At 41.1% G+C, this 27683-nt stretch overlaps 1 protein-coding gene and 1 long non-coding RNA gene across 8 annotated transcripts in view; one reads left to right on the forward strand and one right to left on the reverse strand.

The window, feature by feature from the left end:
• Positions 1-18967: 18967 nt before the first annotated feature.
• Positions 18968-19231, forward strand: LOC144330718 (uncharacterized). The gene is made up of 2 exons (XR_013397109.1): positions 18968-19068; positions 19111-19231. It is a non-coding gene; the product is annotated as an uncharacterized LOC144330718 (long non-coding RNA).
• A 1588-nt stretch (positions 19232-20819) lies between these two features.
• The window catches only part of PSD3 (pleckstrin and Sec7 domain containing 3), a 696970-nt gene continuing 690106 nt past the window's right edge, over positions 20820-27683 (reverse strand). For all 7 annotated transcript variants that reach the window (XM_028852422.2, XM_028852423.2, XM_077943114.1 and 4 more), the window contains one exon: positions 20820-22030. In XM_028852422.2, the coding sequence (XP_028708255.2) occupies positions 21815-22030 (216 nt within the window). In that variant the 3' untranslated portion in view covers positions 20820-21814. The remainder of the gene's footprint in view (positions 22031-27683) is intronic.

Raw genomic sequence — 27683 nt, forward strand, 5'->3', positions numbered from 1 at the left:
ATTATTTGTGTCTTCTTCTATTCCTTTCACTAATGTTTTACAGGTTTTAGTGTATGGATCTTTCACTTCCTTGGTTTAATTTGTATTTTACTCTTTTTGTTGCTATTGTAAATTGCATAGTTTTTTAAAATTTCTTTTCCAGATAGTTTAAGTGAATAGAAACACAACTGTTTTTTTGTATGTTGCTTTTGCATCCTGCAACTTTACTGAATTTATTTATTAGTTCTAACAGTTTTATGATATTCTTTAGGGTTTTCTATACTTAAGATTATATCATCTGCAAAAAAAAAAAAAAGTAAAAGAAAGAAAATTTAAATTCTTACTTTCCTATTTGGATCCCTTTTATTTCTTTATCTTGTCAGTTTCCTGTGGCGAGGACTTCCACTACTTTGTTGAATGGAAGTGGTAAGAGTGGGCATCCTTGTCTTGTTCCTGATCTTGGAGGAAAATCTTTTTATGGCAGCAGTGGTGGCATTGGTGTCAATGAGTGGTGCCTGTGGAATGGCCATGGAGCTGGAGTCTTGAGTGCAGGCATATGTGGGGGGACCACAGCTCCAAGCTTTGGGGTGGCAGTGGCACTAGCATCTGGGGTGCAGGAGCCCTCACTGCCACATTGGCAATGGTATGCAAGGTGTGGGTACTCTTACAGTGGCTGTGGAGTTGGGCTCTGGAGTGCAGGCATGAGCAGGGCTACTGCTGTTCCAGGGACATGCCTTTTGGAGCGGTGGCTCCAGTGTCTGTGGTGCAGTTGTTCACAGAGCTGCCATGGGGCCAGGGGCTCTAGCGACTGAGGCGTGCTTGCTGTGGCATTGTCTCTGACGTCTGAGGCACAGGAGTTCATGGTGCAGTGGTGGAGGTGGGGTCTGGAGCATGGTGTGCACAGAGCAGCCACAGCTCTGGGGTCTGGGATGGGTAGAGACTTGGAGGGGTGGGTGGCAGTCCTGGTCCCCAGTGGCACAACAATGTCTGATTTCTGTGGGAAGGTGAAGAGCAGCATCTCCTACTCTGAGGAGTTCATGGCAGTGATGACTGTTGGTTACATCAGTGGCGGAAGCTTCTGCTATCCTCTGCAAAGCAGGCCACTGGGGGCTGTGAAAGAACCCACTGCATGACTGAATGATGGCCCTTCCCAATTTCTTTGTTCCTAGCCATCTCGATGTGCCACAGTTAGGCTGTCTCTCCACTCTCCAGTGATCCTTCAGCGGGGGTCTTTCTCCATTCATTGTTCCATTGTGTTGCTGGGCACATTCTCAATTGGATCCTTGAGCCCTCTGAAGGCTTTTATCATTGGTGGATAGCTGCTTAATTGTTGCCTTTTGTGAGGGGATGAAGGCTGGTATCTCCTACTATGTCACCTTGCTGACATCACCCTCCTAAGATGGTTAAGTTTATGGTATGTGAATTTCATCTCAATTTAACAAAGCAATTAAAGAATGTAAAAAGTCAGGTGTGGCAGTTCCAGGGAGGCTGAGGCGTGAGGATCCCAGCTACTAGGGAGGCTGATGTGGGAGGATCACTTGAGGCCAGGAGTTGGAGACCAGCCTGAGCAACACAGCAAGACCCATCTCTAAAAAAAAATTTATTTATTTTTTCATTTACCAGTTCCACTTGCCAATTTTTTTTTTAGTTTTTGTTTTTAATTTCTAAGAGGGATAGAAATAATCCAATGAAACAGATCACATATAGAGAAAAACACAGTAAATACATAATGTTATACACATGCTAAAGATAACATTAGAAAATATTACAGATTTGAAGCCAAATACACCAGTCACATCAATGAGTATAAATGGAGTTGATTCATCTATTAAAAGAAAGTTTTCAAAAGTGCCTCGCAAACCCAATTCTGTGATGCATACAAGAGACATACCTATAACAAAGTTATTTAGAAAGGTTAAAAATAAAGGTCTAGGCAAAGGTAACCCAGACAAATATGAACATTAAGGAAAAAAATGTTATTATTCCTATAGAAAACAGTAGCATTCAGGGGAAAACTATTAAACAATGAAAAATGATAAAGTTCAAAGTTCAGAATGAAGATTTAATAGTTATCATTACCTATACACCAGTAAAATAGCAATCACCTTCATGAAGCAGAAACTATACTAATAATTGAGGGAAGCACACAAATAATAGGAGATTTGAATGTGCAACCCTCAGTCCAAGGCAGAATAAGCTAATGGAAAATACTTAAATATTTACAGACCTAAAAACCAAAACAAGCCTGCAATCTCTAAGGTAAAATCTATGGATATAGGTACAACTTTAAACCTTAATATTCTAGAACATACCTTCTCTTCAGGAGCACACAGAACACTCATGATTATCCATATCGTGTTACAAAGGGACATCAATAATCTATGAAACAGCTATATGAAATAGACATAATATAAACAACCTTCTCTGAGCACAACACATTCCAGTAAGACATTAATACTGTGGAGGAGGAAAAGATAATTTTCTCTGTACTTTTAATAGTTCTTAGTTGTAATGGGTCCCTGTAACAAAAAAGAGATGAAGAGGAGAAGAACACATTAATTAGCATGTATACTTCATGTAAACATGGGAATATGAAAGGAAAATAAATCTTGGGACCCCCAAATCACTAAGCCAAAGGGAAAAGTCAAGCTTGGAATTGTATCAGGCAAAACCTGCCTCCCATTTTATTCCTAAATAAGATAGCTACAAAGATAAGCTACATACCTCCCTCACAATTTGCCCACAAAGTAATTCCCCTAAAACAGATCTTTTGAATTGCATTTTGGCAATGTAAATTGATAGCTTATTTTCACAGGTGTAGGACAAAGGACAGAACTCAAAATCATCCCTCCGCTCACCTAAGACAAATGCATATCTGATTGCTTCCTCTACCCTATTGTTCATGGAAAAATGCAGATTCACTGAGGCAGTGTAAGGCATAACTGACTATTCTTCTATACTCCTCTCACATGTAAACTGTTTATTCAGAGAAAGGTTGATCAAAGACTCAAAAGAATGCAACTGTTTGTCTCTTATCTACCTAAACCGGAAGCCCCTGCTTCGAGTTGTCTTGCCTTTCGGGACCAAACCAATGTACATCTTACACATATTGACTGACGTCTCGTATCTCTCTAAAATGTATAAACCCAAGCTCTGCCCCAACCTTGAACACATGTCATCAGGATCTCTTGAGGCTGTGTCATGGGTGCATCCTTAATCTTGGCAAAATAAACTTTCTAAATTGATTAAGACCTGTCTCAGATACTTTTTGGGTTCACAGGAGATACCCAGAGAAATGAGTAAATCTCAAAGTGGTGGCTGTGTGTCTTAGTCTGTTCTCACGTTGCTAATAAAGACATACCTTAAACTGGGTAATTTCTAAAGCAAAGAGGTTTAATTGACTCACAGTTACATATGTCTGGGGAGGCCTCCAGAAACTTACAATCGTGGCTGAAGGGGAAGCAAACACATCCTTCTTCACATGGCGGCAGGAAAGAGAAGTGCTGGCTGAAGGGGGAAGTGCCTTATAAAATGATCAGATCTCGTGAGAACTCACTCACTATCACGAGAACAGCATGAAGAGAAACTTCTCCCATGATTCATTTACATCCCACCAGGTCCCTCCCATGACATGTGGGGATTATGGGATTACAATTCAAGATGAGACTTGAGTGGGGACACAAAGCCAAGTCATGTCACTGTGAATTCAGGTTTTACTATCTTAGTCTATTGAGCAAAAAAAAGAATGGAGTGGGAAAGGCCATTGTGGATAAGTGCCCAGGACAAGCTTGGCAAATGAGGGTAAGGTATATTATGCAGATCAAATCAATGTTTTCTCCATTGAGAAGACTCTCTAGTGATTCTCCTCTTCCTGGTACAGAGGGAGACACTCTTACAAATGAAGGTTTCCTTTGTACATGTAAATTTCCTCTACAAAACGGTAACTTCTAGCCTGTTTTTGGATCTTTTCCTCTGTCTGCAGTTTCTGAAAATAATCAGCTCAAAATAATCATCATGCTAAAGAGGCTTATTTTGGGGTGGCATATTCTGGTCTCCTAGAGTCGTATTTCGGGGTGGTATATTCTGGTCTCCCACAGTAACAAACATTTAACAAGGCCCTTCAAGTTAGAAATGAAAAATATCTCTAATAAACAAGCTTGGGTTAAAGCAGAAATGGAAACCTTAATTGCGATTTTTTTTTTTTCAGTTAAAAGAATGAAAACATGATATAACCACTACATTTCACAGTTAAAATGCAGTTGACTCACCTATTAAAAGAAATAAATTTTTAGAGAAAAAGTCAATAATATTTATTACTAAATTATATAATAAAATATTAAATACTTAATACATTATATAATAACCAATGTTTATTATAAAACACTTAATAAATAATATTAAATGCCTGAGAATAAAAGTAAAGGAATTAAACTTCCAATTCAAAAAGCAAGAAAAAGAAAATCCTATATAAAGAAAGCATTAAAAAAATACAGGTTAAAACAGAAATTAACATGAAAACCTTTATCAAAATGCAAGTCCTTTCAGAAAAGCAGAGAAATATACAAACCAGAATCTAACTTAACTATGGAAAAACTGAAAAATCCACAAATACTCCAAATAAGAAATGTCGTGGGGAAACTAGTGTAGGGGCAGAAAGGTGTGATACCTTTCCTCACCCATTGTAAAGGTCATGGCCAACATTCCTGTAACAAAAGACAGGTTAAAGGAAAAAAGCATAACAAATTTATGTAATTAAAATTTTAGGGGATGCAGGATACTTCAGAAACAAAGACCCAAAGGCCCAGAGAAAGCTGTCTATTTTTATACTTTGGTTCAATGGAAGCTAGCAGTGTGATTGGACAGAACAGGTATTATCTAAGAAAAGTAGACTGATGGGAAAACGCAGCACGCCCTGTTGGGATTCTTCTTTGACTCCCTGGGTAGCATTTCTTCCTCCTGGATGTAGGGCAAGACCCCTTCCGGAATGAGGGTCTTATGATCTACTGTCAGATAAGGTAGGTCAGAGAATTGCTTTATGGAAAGGCGGGGGAAGGGTAGACACATATTTCTAGGATTTTTTGGCTTGCTTTGGGCAAGAGGGATTCTGGTTTCTATGACCCAACTTGGGGAAGAAGAATTCTGATTTCTATGGCTCAGTTTAGGGGAGAATGAGGGGAGAGAGCCAGGAGGGAAAGAGTTCAGAGAGACCTTGGTTCTGAGGCTGCTTCTAAGAGCCACACTTTGGCATATCACTTTCTGAGCCCCAATACTTGTCCTTGAAACACAGGGTATTGAACAAAATCCATGAGAGCTTACTATGCACAACTTTATATAAAATAAATTTTAAAATGTAGATGGAGTATATAATTTCTTAGGAAAATACAATTAATCAAAATTGACCCTAGTAGACATGGACACACCATATTGGACCAATTTCCATAAAGGTAGAGGATGTTACTAAATATCAACTCTGTAAAGAACTACTGGACCCAGATAGTTCAAAGGGAGAGCTTTTCAAAGTCTAGATAATTCTAAATTTCTGAAATTCAGACTAGGAACTTCCAAGTTCTTCTTATGATGCAAGAATAACGCTAATGAATAAATACAAATAAAGAATCAAACCAATTTTACTCATGAATATTGATGCAAAATTAAAAAAAAATTAACGAAGAGAATCTAACAGCACATTTTAAAATAATGAATAATGACCAATTGGATTATTTTGTCCACCTATTAAACAAAATTATGGGAAGCCAGTGTTTGGCACTGAGCTCCTGCTCTAGGTACCAACAAACCAAACCAAAATGGAGTCACTCATAATAAGTGCCACAGAATCAAACGGAAACTTGAAGGAATCAGGTAGATCCACAAACAGAGCTGTTTTTCCTGAAAATAGGAGATTCACAGCAACCAATCAGAGAGGGCCCAGTCAACCTCAGACAGGAAGTCTCTTTTGCTTTAACCCTTACATGAAAAATAACCTGAAGTAACCTGTTGGTAACCAATCCACTTTTTTCTGTTTCCTTGTTCTCACCTTCCAAAAACCAACTGTTCTGTCATGCCCGGTTGGGCACTCATTCTATAGAAAGAAATGCTGCCTGATTCTAAAATGGCAAACAAAAGCCAATTAGATTTTTAAACTACATTTGTTGTAATTATGTCTTTTGACATAGGTTAGACCTAGAAATAGAAAATGGTTAAAAATTAGAAAATTTGCCCATTTAAAGCACCATGTCAGTAAAGCTATAGGGAAAAAAAATCACATAATTATCTCCACTGGTATATAAAAAACTTTAACAAAATGTAATACCCCTTGCTGATATAAACACTTTTTTTTTTTTTTTTTTTTTTTTTGAGACAGAGTCTTGCTCTGTCACCCAGGCTGGAGCGCAGTGGCGCGATCTCGGTTCACTGCAAGCTCCGCCTCCCAGGTTCATGCCATTCTCCTGCCTCAGCCTCCCGAGTAGCTGGGACTACAGGCGCCCGCCACCATGCCCGGCTAATTTTTTTGTATTTTCAGTAGAGACGGGGTTTCACCATTGTTAACCAGGATGGTCTCGATCTCCTGACCTCGTGATCCGCCCGCCTCGGCCTCCCAAAGTGCTGGGATTACAGGCATAAGCCACCGTGCCTGGCCGATATAAACACTTAATAGGAGTTGCAGAAATTAAATTTAACTGACTTGAATTTTAACTGTCACATGTGGTTAGTGGCTACCATACTAGACAATGATTTTCTAGAGGATCAAGATAATAACAAAAATAGAGAATATAAATGATAAATAATAATGTTTACCTCTATGTGCAAGCTAAGGGTTGGCAAAGCAGCCTTTTCCAAAATTCTGCTGAGTTAAATTACAAAATCAGCACATAGTGCATGAGCCCAGGTATGTGCTAAAGGCAAAGTTCTTTCTGGGCCAGAAGCAGGAGAAAACCAGCTGACAATGACCATTAATGGGATGAATGATGTTAATAGGGTAATATGAGTTAATACTGTTTATCATTATTATAGCAAGGACTTGCTAAGGGCCACGTGCTGGGCTGTTTTGTATGCACTGCCTCATTTAAGCCTCATAACAACCCCATGAGCTAGGTGTTCTCGTTTTTAAATGTGAAAACAGGTACAGATTAGATAACTTGCCCAAGATCACTTAGTCCCTAAGTGGCAGAATGGGGAGTCATAGGCAGCTTCTCTGGACTCCAAAATCCCTGTTCTAATTCTAATTTGACTTCCACTGTGTACCTGCCTAAAGGAGAAAATGTTTGTTATCACAATACCTGTGTTCCGGGCCACGTGATGGTTTTACATCCATTACTGGCATGTAGCTTTACGCTTCAATCCCTTCTGAGTTTGGTCAGCATGAAGAAGCTTCTTTAGGGGCGGAAATGGGGCGATCTGGAATTCTGGTTTCTATGGCGCAGTTTGGGGGAGAGTCAGGGTGAGAAACAGCAGGGCAGGAGGTAAAAGAGACTTGGGTTGAGGCCGCTTCTGAGGCCTTCCAATCTCCTTTAGTTCAAAGTACTCAGTCTGTCAAAGCGCCATATTTTAGGGTATCATTTTCTGAGCCCCAACACCTCCGTAAATCTGAATAACCAAAGATATTGTCAGTATCCCCTTTCTGGCTGAGAAAGGGAGAATTCATGTGGAGATGCTACCCTAGGAGGCCTCCTGGGTAGAGCTACCAGATAAAATACAGGATGCTCAGTTACATTTCAATTCCAGATCAACAATGAGTACTTTTTTTTTTTTCATAAGGATGTTCCAAACATTGCATGGGGCATACTTCTGCTAAAAAAGTGTTCTCTTTATCTGAAATTTAAGTGTGACTGGCCATGCTGTATTTGATCACAGCTGTATTCCCAGGAGACTACCGGGTAAGCGTTCCCTGGTTATACTCTTCCAGACCATGAGTGCCTCTTGCAAATTGTAGCGGTGTGGCCAGAATTCTGTAAAGGGTGTGCTTAGCAGACAACCGTAAATAGCCAGGGAAGGTTGCCTAGAAAGGAGGAAGAGGTTGTCCTTAAAGCATGAGTGGGAACATGCATTACATTCCATTTCAGGAGGGCCAGGCCAGGCCAGGTGCCTCAAGGTGGGTCCGTTGGGGATAAGCTGAGAGGGAGGCCTACTTCTAGAAGGGAAGAATGGGCCAGGGCTGCGTCTCCTTCACTCCTACATACAGGGAAGCCCTCTGGCCATCTAAGTAGCACTCTCCAGTTAACATTTCATTCCACAGTGGGGATATCCCGGTCTCCCTTCTTCACAAGGATAGTTAAGAGATCCAAGAGACAATGGGCAGCATTGCACCAAAAACAAAAATGGCAGAAAACTCCCTGTTGCCCTTTGTGAGCATGAAGGGCTTCCGTAGCCATGGAAGTTACTCTCAACAGTGTGTCTCAAACTTTATGGGTATCAGCATTACCTGGAAGACTTGATCAAGCAGAGATGGCTGGGCCCCATCCCCAGAGTTTGTGGTTCAGTAGGTTGGGATAAGGTAGAGAAGTGTATTTCTTTGTTCTTATTTTTTAAAACTTTTAGGTTCAGGGGTACATGTGCAGGTTTGTTGCACAGGTGAACTCGTGTCACAGGGATTTGCTGTACAGATTATTTCATCACCCAGGTACTACGCCTAGTACCCAATATTTATTTTTTCAGATCCTCTCCCTCCTCCCACCCTCCACCCTCAAGTAGGCCCCAGTGTCTGTTGTTCCCTTCTTTGTGTCTGTGTGTTCCCATCATCCAGCTCCCACTTATAGGTGAGAACGTGCAGTATTTGGTTTTCTATTCCTGTGTTAGTTTGCTAAGGATAATGGCCTCCAGCTCCACCCAGGTTCCTGCAAAGGACATGATCTCATTCTTTTCTATGACTGCAAAGTATTTCTAACCAGTTCTCAGGTGATGCTGCTACTGTTGCTTCAGGGAGCACACCTTGGGAATGCTTTAAAGTGGGGCTTCTCACACTTGAATGTGCACACACATCACCTGGAGAGCAAGTTAAAACGCCCATCTGTCTGACTCCCTAGGTCTGGGAACGGCAGAAGATTTTTCTTTTCCCGCATGCTCCCAGAGATTCAGCAGGCGCAGTGAGTTGCCAAGCTCTAGGGACCTGGTTTTCAGTCCTGGCTCCATGTTAGAATGACCTGGGGATCTTTTAACATTTCCACAGAAGCCAGATGTGGAGGCTCACACATCATCCCAGTGCTTCGGGAGCTCAAGGTGGAAGGATCGCTTGAGGTCAGGAGTTCAAGACCAGCCTGGGCAACCTAGTGAGATGCCATCTCTAAAAAAAAATTTAAAAATTATCTGTGTTTGGTGGCGTGCACCTGTGGTCCCAGCTACTTGGGAGGCTGAGGTGGGAGGATTTCTTGAGCCCAGGAGTTCAAGGCTGTGCGAGCTATGATGTATGATGTCGCCACTGCACCCCAGTCTGGGTGACAGAGCTCACCTCAGCCACAGTTCCGAACAATTTAATCAGAATTTCTTGAGTGGGACACAAGCATTTGGATTTTTAAATCCACGGGATTCCAATGCAGAGTGAAAGGGGCTATTTTTATTGCCAGTTCTTCCTGGATGACACCCATACATCCTGTCCCCGTGAGTGGAATTATTGGTTTTCCAATCTGAAGTTACAAAGTTGGTGGGTCAGAGCTCTGACTTCTGTAGTTCAAAATAGAAGCTGTTGAGGTGTGTTCAAATGCTGCAGAACATCTGAAGAGGGGGAGCCTGATGCAGGCTTTTCCTCTCTGTAAAATGGGGTAAACAATAGAGCTGCATCAGACTTACGCAAAGAGATTATGCCAGAAATTCATGCTAAGTGTTCAGCACAGTGCCAAGCTCAGAAAATATGTGTAATAATATTGTCTGTCATCATAATAATCCAACTACTTACCCAAAGCCTCACTCAGTTCTCAGTATTTCCGCCCGAGGATGCCCAAGCACACGTGAACTGCTCCGCTGGCTGACAACTTGTCACGGACAGCCTGGAATACTGGAAATGTTCCTTTCTGTTGAGCTGCCATCTTATTTTCTGTAAGTTCTAATAACTAATCTAGTTAAACCCTTTAGATGGCTATAGGACAGTTCTCATTGCCCTCCCACATAAGACTCATTTTGACATTGAAGCCCAGTCTTCCCTGGTTCTGCAGAGGTTAACCATTTCCAGGTCATACGTTTTCCATATTCCTCCCAATTGCTCCCATTTTGGGGGAGCCCTGGCGGCTGCTTTTGCACATGCTCTGTTTTGTGTACGTGCCAAGTCTCACGCAATTTACTCAGGGTTAGTCTTGGTGTCAAGGGTACTGCGACTCACCTTCCTTGTTTTAGAAGCCATACATACATCAGTGTACACTGAGATGGCACCAGTGTTTTTGGCGGCTGCATCATCTGTTGACGTGCATCGAGCTTGCTGTGGATTTTAATTGGAGGCTTTCTTTCCCACTTGCTTGCTATTCTGTGTGACACAATGTCCTATCCTGACCTTGTATAATTGTTTTTTTGTAACTGAAGTGTAAGACATGACACCCTCGTGCATTATGCATTAATTTGCCCCATTTCTCTGCCTGATGAGATTTTTTTTTTTTCTCGAATCCTGATTCTGTCATTTAGCGTAATCATTTTCTCCCAGCTTTATGACATACCCATTTTTCATCAACTTGCCTTCTGTAGCTTCCATCAAGTTATTAATTAAAACGTTGAATAGATGGGGCCAAAAGGCAAGCTTTGCAGCAGGACAATAGAAATGCTCTTCCAAGTTGATACATATCCTTGAATTAGTTTCGTTCAAGTGGTTTCACACCCACCAACTCTACTAATGTCCAGATAATATTTCTGCATTTTGCCCAGACATATTTCATTAAAGACTTTGCCAAATCGCTTGTTATGGCTCAGATGTTTTGTCTCCTGCATTTTTCTAATCTACAGGTTAGTCTTATGCAATAGGGAATAGATGGAGTCTGAAATGGTTCTTTTTGGGAACCCACACTGGCTTCCAATAATTGCTGCTGCCCTTCCAATTTACTCTAAAAATATGCCCAGAATTAATATCAGACTCACTAATCTACAGCATACTGAACTCACACTCTTCTCCACTAATATTAGAAAGATGTGTGCCTGTCTGCAGTATTTCCTATTGCTTATAATTTATCAATAAAAATTGACAGTGATTGAGCAGTCTTATTGATGCATCTCAGTTCTGTGGAATAGAATTGAACTAGAGATGAGACATTTAGAGTTGTTATATCCTTATACTATTTATTCCTTATTCAATTTAATTTGCTCTAGGTTTTAGTTTCCTCCTATGAGTTACTAAATATCTCTATAGTCCCCCTGGTGCTAATGTTATTAACTGTGCAACACAGAGAATACAAGATACAAACTCCCGCACCTCCAGAGGACAGGCAGCTGACAAGGAGGGGTTCATATTTGAGTTTGTGATCTGAGAGACTGAAATAGATACTCTTTTACTAACTAAGATGAACTCTGAGGTTAAGGGAACAAAAGTTACCTGCGGTGGAGGCTTCAGGGCTTGACTAGCACGGCCCTAAATTCCTATGGCTACAAGAAAAACCACATTCTTGATAAACTCCCTAACAGTAAGAGCTACAGACAAATTGACCCTTCCTAACTCTGAATTATTAATACAACCACTACAATGGTGATTGGAAAGAAGACTGGCCTTGCGAATATTCTTTCCTGGTAAGAAACTGCAGAGCTCAAACCAGTCTTAGCAGGTTATAGGGACTGTGCACAAACTTAGTATCCTATAGTTTACCTTTTAACATAAAGAGCTAAATTACACCTCATTTTCATGCTAACACCTTGCCCTAAAATGAACGTGGGGTGTATGCTATGCATATATTTACCTAGTGCACATGCGCTCGGCTCTCCACATACATATGGATAGCTTTTCCTCCAAACCCGCTGCTGAATATGTATGACTCTATTATGTAATACAGGCTCTGTGAGGGGTAAACACCAACCTTCCCTTCCCTCTTTGAAGACAGAGGACCTTCTGTACACATCAGAGGGCGTCTCTCCCAGTTTGCAAACTGATATCGCCAATAAAGCTCTCCTTTCTACTATTCAGCCATCCTGGTGATCTTTAGGCACATTTCACATTCCAAACAGGGAGCTGGAGGGAAAGCGAAGGGATGGTAAAGGATAGAGCTCTCCCAATTCCCACAATGCTTTGATTTCTTTGAGATTTACACCTCATAGCAATTTTGATCTCTGCCAGGCATCATGTTCATTTGTGTGGAAGAGGCTGTAACCAGTGACCTTGTTTCAAAAAGTCCAAATCCCCCAACGTAAGACATCCTTTCTAATATTTAGAAGTGATTAGGATGGTGTTTTATTTTGCATTTTCCAAGTCAACAGATCTTACTTTTAACATTAGGTTTGATGAAAAGAGCACAAAGGTACATACGGGGCAGAAAAAAGCAGTGATTTGCATATCAGCATTTGCATTTTAGGACAATAACTAGCTGCATGGTCTCTTTGCCTTGATGAGAAATAAATGGGAATGCAAATGACTCTTGAAATTGCTTCAAAAAGTTTATTTCCTCCTCCCCTGCTCAAAGCCCCTTAATGAAGACCACAGATCTCTGAAGTATTCACACACAAATCTTGACAGAAATGCGCGCAGGTGAGTCGGCGTTAGTCTGATTTTCTCACCACTTTGTTCAACCACTCTGGCCACATCTTTCGACCTGGGGCTTGTGGTTGTCTTTCTACAGAGGCAGGCAGAGTGTGATCTTATTTGATTTTTAAAAGTATTATTACAGTTGCTTAAATAAGCAAATAAAAACATTCCCCCAAATGATTGAAATTTGTTGGATTTATTTCCTTCTAAAGTTTGTACATTTACATATATCATATACATATTTTAAATCCTTCACTATTTTGCATGATTTCTATTACATAAAAACCATTTAAATGCAATAAATTTTGTTGTTGTAAAACAACAAAATATCCCCAACTTATAAAAACACAGGAACAATTATATTCATAAACATTTACACAATAAATGTACTCTATATGTCACAGCTTCTATACATATCAGGTGACTCACTTGTCTACAAGGTTTAGGTTTACTTGAACAACAGTGAAATAGGGTAATATTTATATACAACTATTTTAATAAAAAATAAAGCAATTGTAAAATGTAAACTTAATTGTCAAAATATTCTTTAAACACTTTAACAATATCCACACAAATTACTGTTCCATTCAAAAGAAGACCACCATAAATGCCACCGTCTTCTAGAAGATGGCATTTCCGGAATCTGGTAGGTGGTGATGAGGAACAGGTTTCCAGTACGTGTTATAGTACCACGAGCTTACCCAAATCTGCTAATGCTGACAGTTTGGCCATCGAAAAGGAGCAGGTTGCTATTTTGTCACTAATTACTTTCACAATTTGCAGGGGACATATGGCACCAGGACTGCAATAGAACTGAAATGATTGGTGGAGAAAACTTTGAAGGTAAAGAAATGTTCCACAATGCCAATTAGCTTGAGTCACAGTGAATATAACCCAGTTATTATAATAGGCTGGAAAAGTTAAAAGCTTCTTTTATATTAAAAGAAAAATTACCACCTTTCTGCCTGTCCTATGGTAATCGAGGCTGACAATGTAAATTCTCCGCTAGTGTACATTTCTGTTCTAGAAAGGGGTTCCTAAAACTTGAGATAGAAGAGACTGCAGGGAGGCGCTTAGGCCTTTACCTTACAGCTCTGACCTGGACTGAGCAAAGCTGCTAAGCTAGCACTTGAGTGTTCCTCCACCCTTCCCCCAGAAAGGAAACGTTAGCCATTTCTAGGAATCTGGGTGTGGAGGCAAAGATATCATCCATCCGTGGTTAGAACTCAGTGTGCCAGTTGATTTTTTGCAAAGGTAAAATACGTGGCATTAGCCTCACTCAGAGAATCTTTGTCATGACGTTTATTCATGTGCCACGCTCAGTGACTCATTCACTCTTGGAGTTGATACCTTGCCTCGGCACGGTCACGTTATCAGGACACCCGGATCCCTAAAGCAGGGGAAGCGGCATTTGGAACCCAGGCTGTCCTTGCTGCTCAGTAGAAGCCTGAGTGAAGTGGCGGCCGGGGCAGAGGCTCCTCTTTGCAGAGATGATGCGTTATCAACACCCTCTGCAGGGCTCTGGTATTCAGAGCTCAGAGCAGTGAGCTTCAGACCTGCAGAGCTGGGCTGGGACTCTTCTAGGAGTCTGAAGAGTCTGAAGACTTATTTAGGTCGACTGATGGGAAAATAATTAAGTGAAACTCCAAAATTCTCTCCATTAACCAACATTTTCAGGAATTGAAGTTAGGGTGCTTATTTCTACAACACTGTTCCTAAGAGCTTAGCTCTCTGCCCTGCAAAGGGAAATGCATTTTAGTTCAGTTCCTTTCCATTTCCATCCTCACTGTTGTTGCTGATGGAAAAGTGCTCAACTGCTCAGCATGTTCAGTTGGAGCTCTCTCAGCATGTTCAGTCAAGCCCAGAGGGGAGTGTGGACGAGGCACATCAGTGCTCCTATAGGAAGTGCCTCCTTGTTTCTTCACTTGTACTCCTCTCTCAAAGGAATGATCTGCAGAGCAAGCAGCTCTACCACCTTGGAAAATGATGCACACCAGCTTCTGGGACTTCACCCAGGCTATGGAGAGCTGCTGGAGAGCTGCTGCTTGTGAGTTACAAGAAAGCTTTCAATTTGGTGGTCCACAAGAAAGAATGTGATATGGATCCCCTCATTTATGTGTTAAAAATACAACACATCTCAAAGTCAGACACTAGAGCTCAAATTCCACCCTGGCCCTTGGAAAACATCTGTGATGCAGTTTCCATCCCCTTTGTTCATCACCTCTTTAGAATATTCTGGCTCTTTTCATCTTAAGGTCTTATGTTAGTATAACTTAAAACATTCACTGTGTGTGCATGTGTGCAAGCATGTGTACACATGTCAGAGGTCCCAGATGTGTCAACTTTTCTCCTTATACACCTAAGGGGACAGTCATCTGGTTCTGAATCTCAGGAGTAGAGGACTAACCACATGCATGGTTACTCTAAATGGAAAGCAACCAGTTTACTGTCCCCTAAGCTTCCATTTGGTCTAATTACTCTTGTTCCTACAGTTTTACAAAAGTATCTTAACGGCATTAAAAATCAATATGCATATATACTCTCTCTAGAGTGGATATTATTATCCATGTCAAATGGTTACTTGGCTTTATAAACTCCATGGCTTTATGTTAAAGTCCAAACATTTCAAATGGTTAAGGCCCACAAATGAAACGTTTTGTTTCTCCTACTCCTTTTCTACATGATTTTTGAATCGAGCGGCTGTTTCTGCAGATCACAATAATTCTTAGAAGGAAATACTCTTGCAAAACTAAGACCCTGCCAATCATTCACAGAGCCAGTCCACTGCACGTCAAGAACCAACTAGGAAAAATGATATATTTGCAAAAATAGTTTGAGACTATAGAGTTAATTAAAAAAAAAAAAAACAAAACACCTCAAGTGTAACTACCAACACATTACTGCAGCCTAGAGCTGAAGTGAGTTTCCCATCGCACAATTCAAACTCTCTGAATCAGCTGCAAAGATGCGAGGCAGTGTGTTTAAACAAAAGACACTGCCCCCAGCCGCTCACTCAAACACACTCAGTCACTGCTTTAAATATACCAAACATGCTAGTTAATAAAAGTTTAGTCTCTAGTTATCTATTTACACTCTATAATATAAGCAGTAAGCTCAAACAACTAAGGCCAGTGGCTCTTCTTTGGGGAGAGGCAGGAAAAAGAGACCTAAGTATAAAAATATTTAAAACAAAGTTTAAACCTGGTCCTGAAATTCTTTTACCTGTGACACTAGATGCTAATTTGTGCAACTGCAAACCTAGGATCCAGTACCCAATCCTGGGATGCCCTGATATACTTTAGTGCTTGTGATATTTCTTCCAAGTCAAGCGAGTACGGATGCGGCACCACGAGAGTGGTTTGATCTCCCGTAAAATATACACAAATACATAAATGATATGGTGGGTACTTAATTCTTCTGAAAGCTATATTTTTTATGGACTAATTACAACAACAATAAAGAACGTGTGCTTTAAAGCATCACATTTTGTAATAAGCCCAAATTTCTCAGTTTGACTTTAAGTGCTCTTAATACTAAAGTTACTAAGACTGCACAGGCTGCCTTTTTTTTTTTTTTTTCTTTTCTTTCTGTATTTCCCAAATTACAGGGAGCTATGCCCTTGGTATTGCACACAGTACACTGCAAAAGATTCACAAGGTTAGTTCAAAGTCATTTTTGCCCTGGTGATTCAAAGCTCAAAGACAGAATTTTCTAGCATAAAGTCTTATTAAAAATTTTAATCAAAATATTATTTGAATTTAAGTTTAATAAAACAATACCACTATATATACTCTCAACAACTTCATTACATAATCAGTCCTATGAGGTTGTTCTTGCTTTTCATATCACACTGATTAAGGACAAAAATAATTTTGATGTACATGTACCATATACTGATACGCAATCTACACACTAATGCATTTACATACATACAACTATAAATACCCACAAATACAACAATGGCAGGTGACAGCATTTTCTTTGATGACTGACATACTATCTGTAAGAATATTCTCCAAAAGCCTGCAATACTACAGATACACACATAAATTACAAAGGATGAACCGGAGACTTAAGAAAACCTACTGTATATACAATTACGTAACTTGCAAAATTTTCCTGCTGTTGCATTCAAGTCAAACTGTCATGCAGATTCAAGTATTTAATGACATTCTCTCTATGAAGACATTCTCTCTGCATGCAATGGGCCAATTATTGTCATGAGCAGAAGGCTGCCCACATTGGTTCTGGATACTGTAGGTACAAAAGGAGAATGCCTTTGGATTTCAGTCCTTCCTTTATGGGTGAGAGATGGAAAAGGAATCTGAGAGAAAAATCAGTGACAAAGCACCTATTGCTATCAATAGTCTATCACGGGGCTATTCTGTGATGATTTGATCATGTAAGATGCTATCAGACTGGTGGAAAGAAATTTGCTGACCTGTGGCAGAGCAGTGGCATGGCCTGGGAGAAAAGATGGCCAGAAAGCTGTGGAGAAAGGTAGGAGGCCCAGAGGCACATGTGCCTGCAAGGCTGACTTCCCATTTTCTGTCAGAGTAACTTACATGCTTTGAGACAAAAGCCAGATACTATTTAAACTCCAGCTTGGACAATGACTCATAAACTAGACTTTAGGTTTAACGACTCCTCGGATGCCACCTTTGGTTCTTTGTTTTACAATGTTAATTTTACAACTGGAAAAAATTCTGTCATTTGAAAAGTGAAGGGATGACTCACTGCTGAAATTAAGAGATGTGGCTCCCAACCTGCTGAAAACTTGACGAAGTCCACAGGAGTTAAATTACAGAGATTCAACCTGCAAAACTAAACTTCCTGTGGATTCAGGATGCAACAAGCTTAACGGATGACTACAAGGAAAAATGCCAAAGGAACTCAAATTCAAGGACGATTAACAAAACCCAAGAAGGTTTTGATAGTAAGACAATGGAGAAACTTCTTTAAAGTCAATTTTCTTCCAATTGTCAATGACTAGTTAAAAAGAGAAGAGTGCAGCTCATGACAAGCAGTCTCTGCCTTTCATCCTTCCCAGATCTTTACACGATAGAGGGAGCAACAGGCAAAGGACGGTAGAAAACTCAGTGTAACTTTGTGTTTAGGCAATAAGAGGCCTCTTCCCCTGCTGGTTGCATAAATTCTGCCACAATCTCAGAATTTCTGTAGCTTGGCCACAGGGTGAAATACAAACCTATCTTAGCATTGGAAAGCCAGCCAGATTTTCCTCTTCCAGAGTTAATTCCTCACACCACTTCTGCCTAGGGATCAGTCCTCATTTGCTAGATTAGGATAACAGTTGGAGAAGCATAGAGGGTCTTGTGTTTGGCACAAGACCACTGCACCAAAAAATGCTTTCTATCCTCTACATCTAAGAGCAATAAAAAGGTTACACATAATCCAGGGAGTACATTTCCATCAGAGGACTCTCTCCCAACATGGTTTTACTGAGATTAATTTAAAATTCACAAAAGTTGGCCGGGCGCGGTGGCTCAAGCCTGTAATCCCAGCACTTTGGGAGGCCGAGATGGGCGGATCACGAGGTCAGGAGATCGAGACCATCCTGGCTAACACGGTGAAACCCCGTCTCTACTAAGAAATACAAAAAATAGCTGGGCGAGGTGGCGGGCGCCTGTAGTCCCAGCTACTCGGGAGGCTGAGGCTGGAGAATGGCATGAACCCGGGAGGCGGAGCTTGCAGTGAGCTGAGATCACTCCAGCCTGGGCTACAGAGCGAGACTCCGTCTCAAAAAAAAAAAAAAAAAAAATTCACAAAAGTATTGCTCAGTTTAATTAGACACTGCTGAGAGTTAGCAAAATGACGTTTCAAAAAAGAGCACTTCAGAAATGCCTATGGGCTGGCGATAAAGTAAGGACTCTGCATCCTAGTAATTAAGTTTTGATTGCTAAAGAGGAATCCCAGACACCTCCCTGTAAAAGCCAGCATGTGAGGTGGGAACAACCTTTAAAGTACAGATTTTATACATGGGCCACCTGTATGGTCAATTTTGCAACAAGACTATGACCAAGGTATTCTGATGGCTATCAAGATTTTCTATACTAGAAATCAATATGAAGTATATTGATGTGAACAAGAATGATTTATCATATGGAAGGAAGTCCCAAGGCTCCTGGGTGCTGAGGTGGGGGATGGAGGTGGGTGGGGGACAGAGGTGGGTGGGGGACAGAGGTGGGTGGGGAACAGAGGTGGGTGGGGGACAGAGGTGGGTGGGGGACAGAGGTGGGTGGGGGACAGAGTTGGGTGGGGGACAGAGGTGGGTGGGGGACAGAGTTGGGTGGGGGACAGAGGTGGGTGGGGGACAGAGGTGGGTGGGGGACAGAGTTGGGTGGGGGACAGAGGTGGGTGGGGGATAGAGGTGGGTGGCGTACCTTCAGAAGAAAGGGAAGGGGTCCTCCCTTGTACCGTGAATTGGGCAACAGGCTTGGAGCAGCTATGAAAGGAAACATCCTCAATTTCTTCAGGCTTGGAGCAGCTATGAAAGGAAACATCCTCAATTTCTTCTGGCTAGATACCACAGAAAAGAAATTATCCCAAAAGAAAATGTGGTTGGCTATGGGCCAGACTCTCAGAATCTAAGCAAATCAGTGACTGTTTCCTCCCATAGCATAAACTCTTGGCCTCCTTCATGCACTCTTGACAGCAACCTTCCAGAAGCCTCAGGGAAGAGGTGTTCTCAGCCTATGCGCTAAAGATGGACCGCATCATGCTATGGCAGTCTGAGACCCTGGCTCACAGAAGAACCTTTAAAGTTGTGTTTAAAGATATACTATGCAAACATGGTATACTGAAGCTTCAAAAGAGCCCTTTGTATCCAATGATCTATGAGCCTATCCAGCAGTCCCTGGAGTTAATATTAGTGAGTCATATGACACGGAGAGTGCTATAGTGATGCTGATGCTAGCCGAGTATTTCAATACTCCAAATGTCAGAAATACTGTAGCAAGGTACCATTCAATGTATATTAAATAAGTAAAATACATACAGACATTCTATATACATAGACATAGACTGTGGGCAAACACGTTCAAGCCACTCAGGGAAGTTCCTTTTTCTTTAGTTACTGAAGCTCATAGATGACATGGTCTAGGTACCTCTCTCCCCTCTGCTTAGTGTAAATATTTAGGCAGAAAACAAATACCCTGATAATTTAGATTATCAGGTAGAAAGATAGACAACTTGCTTGTGGACATGTTGCATTCAGTGAGAATGCTACAAAAGTCAATCTGATACATGGGCCATATTGGTAACTATCCTGTTTGTTTTGCAGTTCTGAAACATAAACTTACTTACTGCCTTTACCCAAACAAGGCAGAGAGTTAAAAGTGAGTTTTTTTTTTTTTTTTTTTTTTTTAAGGTGTGGCAAAATACTTATTACAAAGAAAGCAACTGCAATCCTAGAGAGGGGTAACCCTTCTCTGGGCAACAGCAAGTATGGACATTTAGAGAGGGGAAGGAAGTAAACATTAAATAAATAATTCTGTAAATAAATGCTAGTATATCATAATAACATACCACTTAGACACTACCATGGTTTTACAGCAGGTTTTCTCTAATTCACTGGAACCATGCTATTCACTTAGAGCAGCTGATTCTTTGGTCATAGTACCTTCAACAAATAAACTGCAGAACTATAGAACACTTCTAAGGGAGGTAAAAGAATCATCAGAGTGATTCTATTAGTTCTGCAGTTGTGCCACTTGTGGAGATTATAACTTTAGGGACTAGAGTTTCAAGGTGAGGAAATCACAAAGTTCTAGGTCTCAGTGGGCTAAACTTTCATTCCCTTCTCTTCCTCTACAGGAGAATATTCTGTTTATCACCCTGAATTTCAAAGGGACTGTAAGTGGAACAAGCTCATGACTGCAAAGTTAATAGAACCATTTTGAGTAGACAGAAAGAAAGGACTGAAAATAGATAAAGTATTTTTAGGAGAAAGTTGAGTAGTAGCAGAGTGAAGTGGCTATCAAGGAGACTGAGACAAAAATAAACAAAGTCACTTTGCACCTGCGACCAGCGGATCCCTCAGTTTTCCAACCACAATTCATTCCGACTATTACTTTCACACATATTTTAAAGAGCCAATATCCATTGTGGACAACTGCAGCTACTTTTTCCTCCCTTATTTTGTCTTAAGGACAGAACAAAAGCGGTTTCATTTTAAAATGCATTATTTTGTTAGGAAGGAAGACCCCAACATCATGACCAGGACACAACCCCATGCCCACACATGCACACACACGCACGCACACACACATATGTAGAGTAAGAAAGAATCTATTCCTGTATGGAAGGATATCAACGATAGAGATGATGGATTTCTAGTCTAGACCCTGTGGGAGTGAGGTAACAATTTCCTGCAGACTGCGCACATGCCTACTGTTGCAGCTCCTCAAGGGCCGATTACTGCCCCCATCCTTTAGCAAACAAAATCAACTGGGTATCAATCTTTCCTCAACCTTCAAACGCAAAATGACTCCAATTCCTCTTTCCCTTGCTTGGCTGAAATGGAATCAGCACTTCAAGCAAGCTAATGTGCTTCCCTACGTTCTCAATCCTATGATCTTCACGCTCCTTCTCCCTGCTTCCAGCAGGGTCCGATCTCAACAGGAAGTGCTAAGCTGCACACGCAGCTGCCTCATATTGGAGCATCTAGATTCCCAGCACTGCGATTCTTACTGGAGCATCTGTGAGTGCTCAATTCTACCTCTGTGACTGGGCAAGATTTCACATATAAAGGCGTATATTAACTCCAGCTAGAATTTACTAAAACTACAGTTTGTCCAGTTAAGCGTTTCACAATGGATTAAATTCTTTAACCTTAAAAAAAGTGTAACAGTTGATTTGAGAATACATAAAACAACTGAGCAGACTGCAAACAAGAGAAAACCAAAAGAGAAGGGATACATAATTCATACTGAAATCACGATCCCCTCCTCCTCACAGAAAAGGTGCATTAGCTATCAAGTTGCAAAAATCATCAAAGCAAAAGAAATCAAGAGCAAAGACAATCTGTACAGAAACTAACAAAAATGTACAATAGAAAAAATTACTAATGCACCATTTTGTCACAGACTTTTTTTTTTAAATATATTCACGGATTACCAGAAAGATCTTGAAAAACCCTATTTTGCTCCATGACCAGCACTTCCTGGCCGCAGACGGACTCTAAGTAACTTTTTGCTTAATGCTTGGTGTTTCAGGTCGGTGATCCTTCCTCTCTGACACATTACGCTTGACCTTGGCAGTGATCGGAGACGTATCCGGGTTCAGCGAAGGACTCGAGTGCGACTTCTTCAGTCCTGCAGCCTCGCTTTCATCGTTACTCAGGAGCTCTTTGCCTCCTTCCTTGAGAATGCTGACATACATTTCATAGCGGGTTTTCTGAAGGCAAAGCCAGAGAACAACGGCAGTCAGAAAACTGTTCAAAATGCACGTGTGCAGCACACCTAGTGCATTACCCACCTGGAGAATGTGAATGGCTGTTGAAGACTTCGCTTCATTTCCCAAACTGACAAATTACTTGGGCACTTACTGGGTACATGAGAGGCAACTACAGAGACTGACTGATTGATTCAATTATCTAGATAGGAAATTAAGTTAGAATTTTAGTTCTCATTTGTTCTAGATTCTGAGGGAATGTCAACTTGGAGTTACTGGCTACCAGATGGAATACCATGAATCTAGAACACTCAGGCATGAGAAAGGTCTAAGTTGGAGGAGCTGTCACCTCTGGTTTTCGGCGGCTACATGGCTCTTGTGGCTCTGTACTAAAGTCACCTGAGCCTCCCCAGGTAATCCAGGCCTCATATGAAACTGGCTTGGATATGGTTGTTTCCTCTTTTTCTGACTCCCCGTAACCCTAGAAAGGCTCATCTTGAGGGATCACTCCATGGCGAGCGACTCTCCTGTACAGTCCCCGATGAGACCATACCACTTTCTAGAAGCTGCTCTGGGTTTCCCTGTATTGCTTTTCTGCAAGGATTACCCACTTCTCTGGTTATTATGAACAGTTGCTGCTATGAACGGTATGAAGTTTGCAGAATTTCAAGTTATTTTCTGATGCTTTTCTCACTCAACAATATTTATCATCAACTATGGACTGAGTACCTACTATGTTTCAAAAAGTTCCTTGATTCCTCTGTCTCTTGAATTTCTAAGATTTTTTTCTTTTTCCATAGCTCTGGCACTTTTTTTTTTTCTAGTTTCTATCCCGATCAATATATAGAACTATCATATATGTTGCAACTTATAGACAGGTCTTAGATTCTTAATTTGATATATTCTGGTCAAAATAAGTATTCCACCATCCTGCCTCAACACATGAAGAATTTATAGAAAGTTTCAAGTGTTTTATTTCTAAACCAAAGAACATGTCAGTTATAAATTGTCCCAACAAAGGCAGGCAAATTCTGTTTTGACTATACATCCATCTTAGGGATTTTTCTAGTCAAATTGGGTTTTGTATGTGTCAGTTTTAAGTTAGTAATTTAGAAGTGCTACCTTTTCAAGCTGTTTGGTTTAACAATGGGAAAAAGCTGCTAGACATTCAGTATGTTCCGGGGTTGGCCAGTATTCAAGTGGGGTGTGAGCGTTGGTTGCCGATGACATTTATTGAGTGCCAACATGCTAAGAACAGGTCATTCACACAATATTCATACACTGATAACTTACCATCCCTGCTTTACAGTTAAGGCAACAAAGGCAAAGAGAAGTTCAAAGTCAAAGGAAGAAATGAAACTGGGATTTGAACCAAGGCAATCTGAGTTCAAAACCCATGGCTGTTAAGCTTCACTGATACGAAAATACAGATTATATGTATACAGATTTTAGGATAAGTACTCTGACAGACACTGTTGGTTGGCCAGTCAAAGGCCATTCTCAACTCCCTCTACTCTTACGTGCCTTTCACTACAAAGACTAATAAAACCAGAGATACTTACTTTTCCAGTTTCTCTTGTAGCTAAGTTGGGCCATGTGATATTGTGGTCAGTAAGAGGTAAGGAAGAGTCTTTTTGGGGGGCTTCTGGGAAAGTGATTTTGCTTTCTGATAAAAGGGACAAACTTTAAGGAGAAGTCACTGGGGTTAGCCTCTCATTCTTTTTTTTTTTTTTTTTTTTTTTGAGATGGAGTCTCATTCTGTTGTCCAGGCTGGAGTGCAGTGACGTGATCTCAGCTCACTGCAATCTCCGCCTCCCGGTTTCTAGCAATTCTCCTGCCTCAGCCTCCCAAGTAGCTGGGATTACAGGCACACACCACCACGCCCAACTAATTTTTGTATTTTTAGTACAGACAGGGTTTCGCCATGTTGGCCAGGCTGGCCTCGAACTCCTGACATCAGGTGATTCACCCACCTTGGCCTCCCAAAGTGCTGGGATTACAGGCATGAGCCACCACACCTGGCCTAGCCTCTTATTTTTATTCCCTCCTTAACACAAATCCTAAAGCTGCTGCCCCATGACTTGGGCAGTAGATATGAGGAAATAGGACAACATGCTACGCCTGAGGAAAAATGGAAAGACGGAGACAGCCATGTTGACATGATGAGCTGGATCCAACACTAAGGCTACTCCCTCTGGAATCATGTTAAGTATGAATAATAAATATCCTGTGGGTTAAACCACTGTTTATCAAGTATTGTTATGTGCAGTTTAAAGCATTACTAAATACACATTCTAATTCCAATGAAGAAGTAACAAAATAAAGAATAACATGCTAAGCATTGTCTCGGAAGGCTACACGATGGCTTCATCCGGGCATTCGCTAGCAAAAAATGTCATCAGTATCACACGTCAGTACATGCACTGTGAAATGACAGGACTGAACAAGATAACATTCACAGGACATAAATATCCTAAACTCCTTTTCATTTTATGAATTTATTAATTAATCTACTCCTAAACTGCCTGGTGGCAAGATTAACATACAGAAAAGAACTACCCCCAATAGAAACAAAGTTTAATAACATAGTCTGAAGGTAGTATAAAAATAGATTCAGGAAACCAGTGTAAGGCATACAATTTCATGAAGCTGGAGCATTTACACAATGAAAAGAGAACGAAAAGAAAATTTTTAGATCACTTGAAACGGGACAAAAGGAGAGAAGGTGATAGGGACAGTTTCCCACTAGTCTTTGAAGCAACTGATACTACTGGGAAAATCCACCTGAAAAATAAATGAAGGAAAGCCACCTCATCCACTCATTTTACAGCTCCAGCTGCAAAGCTATTGTCTGAAATAAATTACATCGGTGTGTCAATCACCAAACAAAAGGCACAGCAGAGGTGTGGCAGTGCATGAGTCATCAGACCAGAAGAAAAGACAAAGCAGAGAAAAGGGGGTAAAGGGAGTCAGAAGACAAAGCCTGCCCTGTTGTTAAGGAAGCCTTCGAGGGTTGATGGGTTTGCAAATACTGTGTTCCACTTCTAACTTAAAACAGGCTTATAGGGGCAGAGGTTACAAAAAACCCAGTAATGTAGCTTTGCATTTTACCAGTCTCTGAGTCTACATTTTACTGAACCAAACCAAATATTCCTCTTCAAAACATTTTAGGAAAACATAACTTTAATCTCAGGACTATTCAGCAGGTATTAGTTTTAGCCAAGTCTCTAGAGGATTACAGACTCAGCCACGTAAGTTAATGCCGTCCAGAGGATTTGAGGACAAAATAAAATTGTCTCAGAGTAAAGAAAAATAACTCTGAATGATGCTCTGGAGAGCAGCGGCAAGAAACATAACTTAAAGTTTCTCTCTTCATTGATTTCTCCTTGTATTCTCTTTCTGGGCAGTAGGTAGGTCATACTTCTCAATTACGCAACAACATAATCGGGAGGGTTTACACTTCCTTTCTTCCTTTCAGAGAAGATGTGATTTGCATCTTTTTTCCTAAGACCAACAGTGAAATTTAAGTTTTAAATGAAAGCTGGTGTGTAGAAAAAGTAAAGCAGCAGCAAGAAGTTTATTAATAAATTACTTTTTTTTTTTTTGAGACGGAGTCTTGCTCTATCTCCAGGCTGGAGTGCAGTGGCGCAATCTCGGCTCACCACAACCTCTATCTATCGGGTTCAAGCGATTCCCCTGCCTCAGCCTCCCGAGAAGCTGGGACTACAGGTGCATACCACCAAGCACGACTAATTTTTTGTACTTTAGTAGAGACGGGATTTCACCACGCTGGCCAGGATGGTCTCAATCTCCTGACCTCGTGATCTGCCTGCCTCGGCCTCCCAAACTGCTGGGATTACAGGTGTGAGGCACCGTGCCCAGCCAGTAAATTACTTTTTAAAGGTTTGACGCACCAGCTCAGAGACTGAAAACGATCATCAGTGTTCAAGTGGTGAACCTGGACCCAAGAAGCTCATCAATCATATTGTGGCAGACAGTGTGTCCTGCTTCCTGAACAGCCTCTTCTTTCGTGCTAAGGGAACTTTGATCTTTATTAAGAATGCCAACGTGCCCAGCCCCATGAGAGGAATTATAGTTTAAAGCAGGCGTGACCCTGTCTCTGTTAGTTTCCGTTGCTGCCCTGTGTTATAGATTTGGCCCCTGACGTGTAAATAGAAGTCTGCTAGGACAGTTTATGAAAGCAGCTTCTTTTGCTATTCTGATAGAAGGTGGTATGCAATAAGGTATTTTAAAATTAAGGTACATACATTTTTTTTTGAAAACATAAACATACTGTTCACTTAATGGATGACTGTATGCTTAAACATAACTTGTATATACACTGGGAAACAAATCTGGGTGACTTGCTTGTGATATTCGCTTTACTGCAGTACTCTGGAACTGAACCTGCAGTATCTCAGATATGCCTGTCTCTGTAACCACTTTTAGGTTCTAGGAAATGATTAGATAGTACTTAAGAAGAAAGCTTAGGGATAATTCTTAAGTGGTGAAGAAGGAAATTCGACAATAAAAGCTTTGCTCCTTCACTCTTTCTTTTCTCTAATGCCTCATATCCTTTCGGTCAGCAAGCTTTGTCCATCTGTCTTCAGAACTGCACCATTTCTCACCACCTCTCCCATTTCCAGTCTGGACCGAGCTCATCATCTTGTGCCTGTGTTCCTCCCACAGTCGCCTGACTGCTCTCCCTGTTCCCTCCCTGCCCTCCACGTGCACTCCTCTCAAAACACACTGTCCTGTTGAAACGTTTGAGTGTGTCAGCTCTGCCCAAAATACTCCAATGGCTTCTCATCCTTAAAATCCTTCTAAACCAGGAATCCTTAAAATGGCCTAGAAAACCCACGTGTCACCCCCTTCCCCTGGCCCAATCTCTCAGTTCTGTCCCTGGGCTTGCATCTGCCTCCACGGCACACACCCCTATTCAAGGACCTATGGAACTTGCTTTTCTCTGTCCAAAAAGCTCTTCTTCCGGAAGCCCACAGGACTTCCTCCCTCCCCTCCTTCACCTCTTTCAGGTGTTCACTCTAACATCACCGTGACACTGAGGCCTTTCCTGGCCATCAAAATCTAAAACTGGAACACCTACTCTCACTGCTTTATTTTTTCCTTAGCACTTCTCCCCATCTGACAGCCTTATATTTTACTTGAAAAAAAAAAAAAAACCTTTGATTTCCTCCTTTGCCCCCCAATACTAGATACCATCACATGAGGGCAAGGACTTTGCGTTTATTTACTAATATATCCCCAGGGCCGAGAACACACAGTGGACAAAGAATAAGCACCACTGACTGCATGAATAGAAAGAGGAGGAACACATTTTTCCATATACGGTAGAAAATATATTTTGAACCCGTAATATGGCAAATCCAGAAAAAGAAAAATAACATGGATATATACGTTGATGGTAGAAGCCTGATGTATTCCCTATTCAGGATCCTCTGGGAACACACCTTTATCTTCAGTATCCCACTGTTCCAATGATGTTTTTCACAAAAATGCTAAGGTCTGACCCTGTCAGTACTGAAGCTCGTAAGGCACCACATGGCCAAGGCTTGTCCACTTCTGCTTCACATCCTCTTGACCTCTGTTGTCAAGATACCACACATGGCAGATCCTCAACAGTGCACTGAGGTACAGC

This window comes from Macaca mulatta, chromosome 8 (genome assembly GCF_049350105.2).
Source record: "Macaca mulatta isolate MMU2019108-1 chromosome 8, T2T-MMU8v2.0, whole genome shotgun sequence".
NCBI lineage: Eukaryota > Metazoa > Chordata > Mammalia > Primates > Cercopithecidae > Macaca > Macaca mulatta.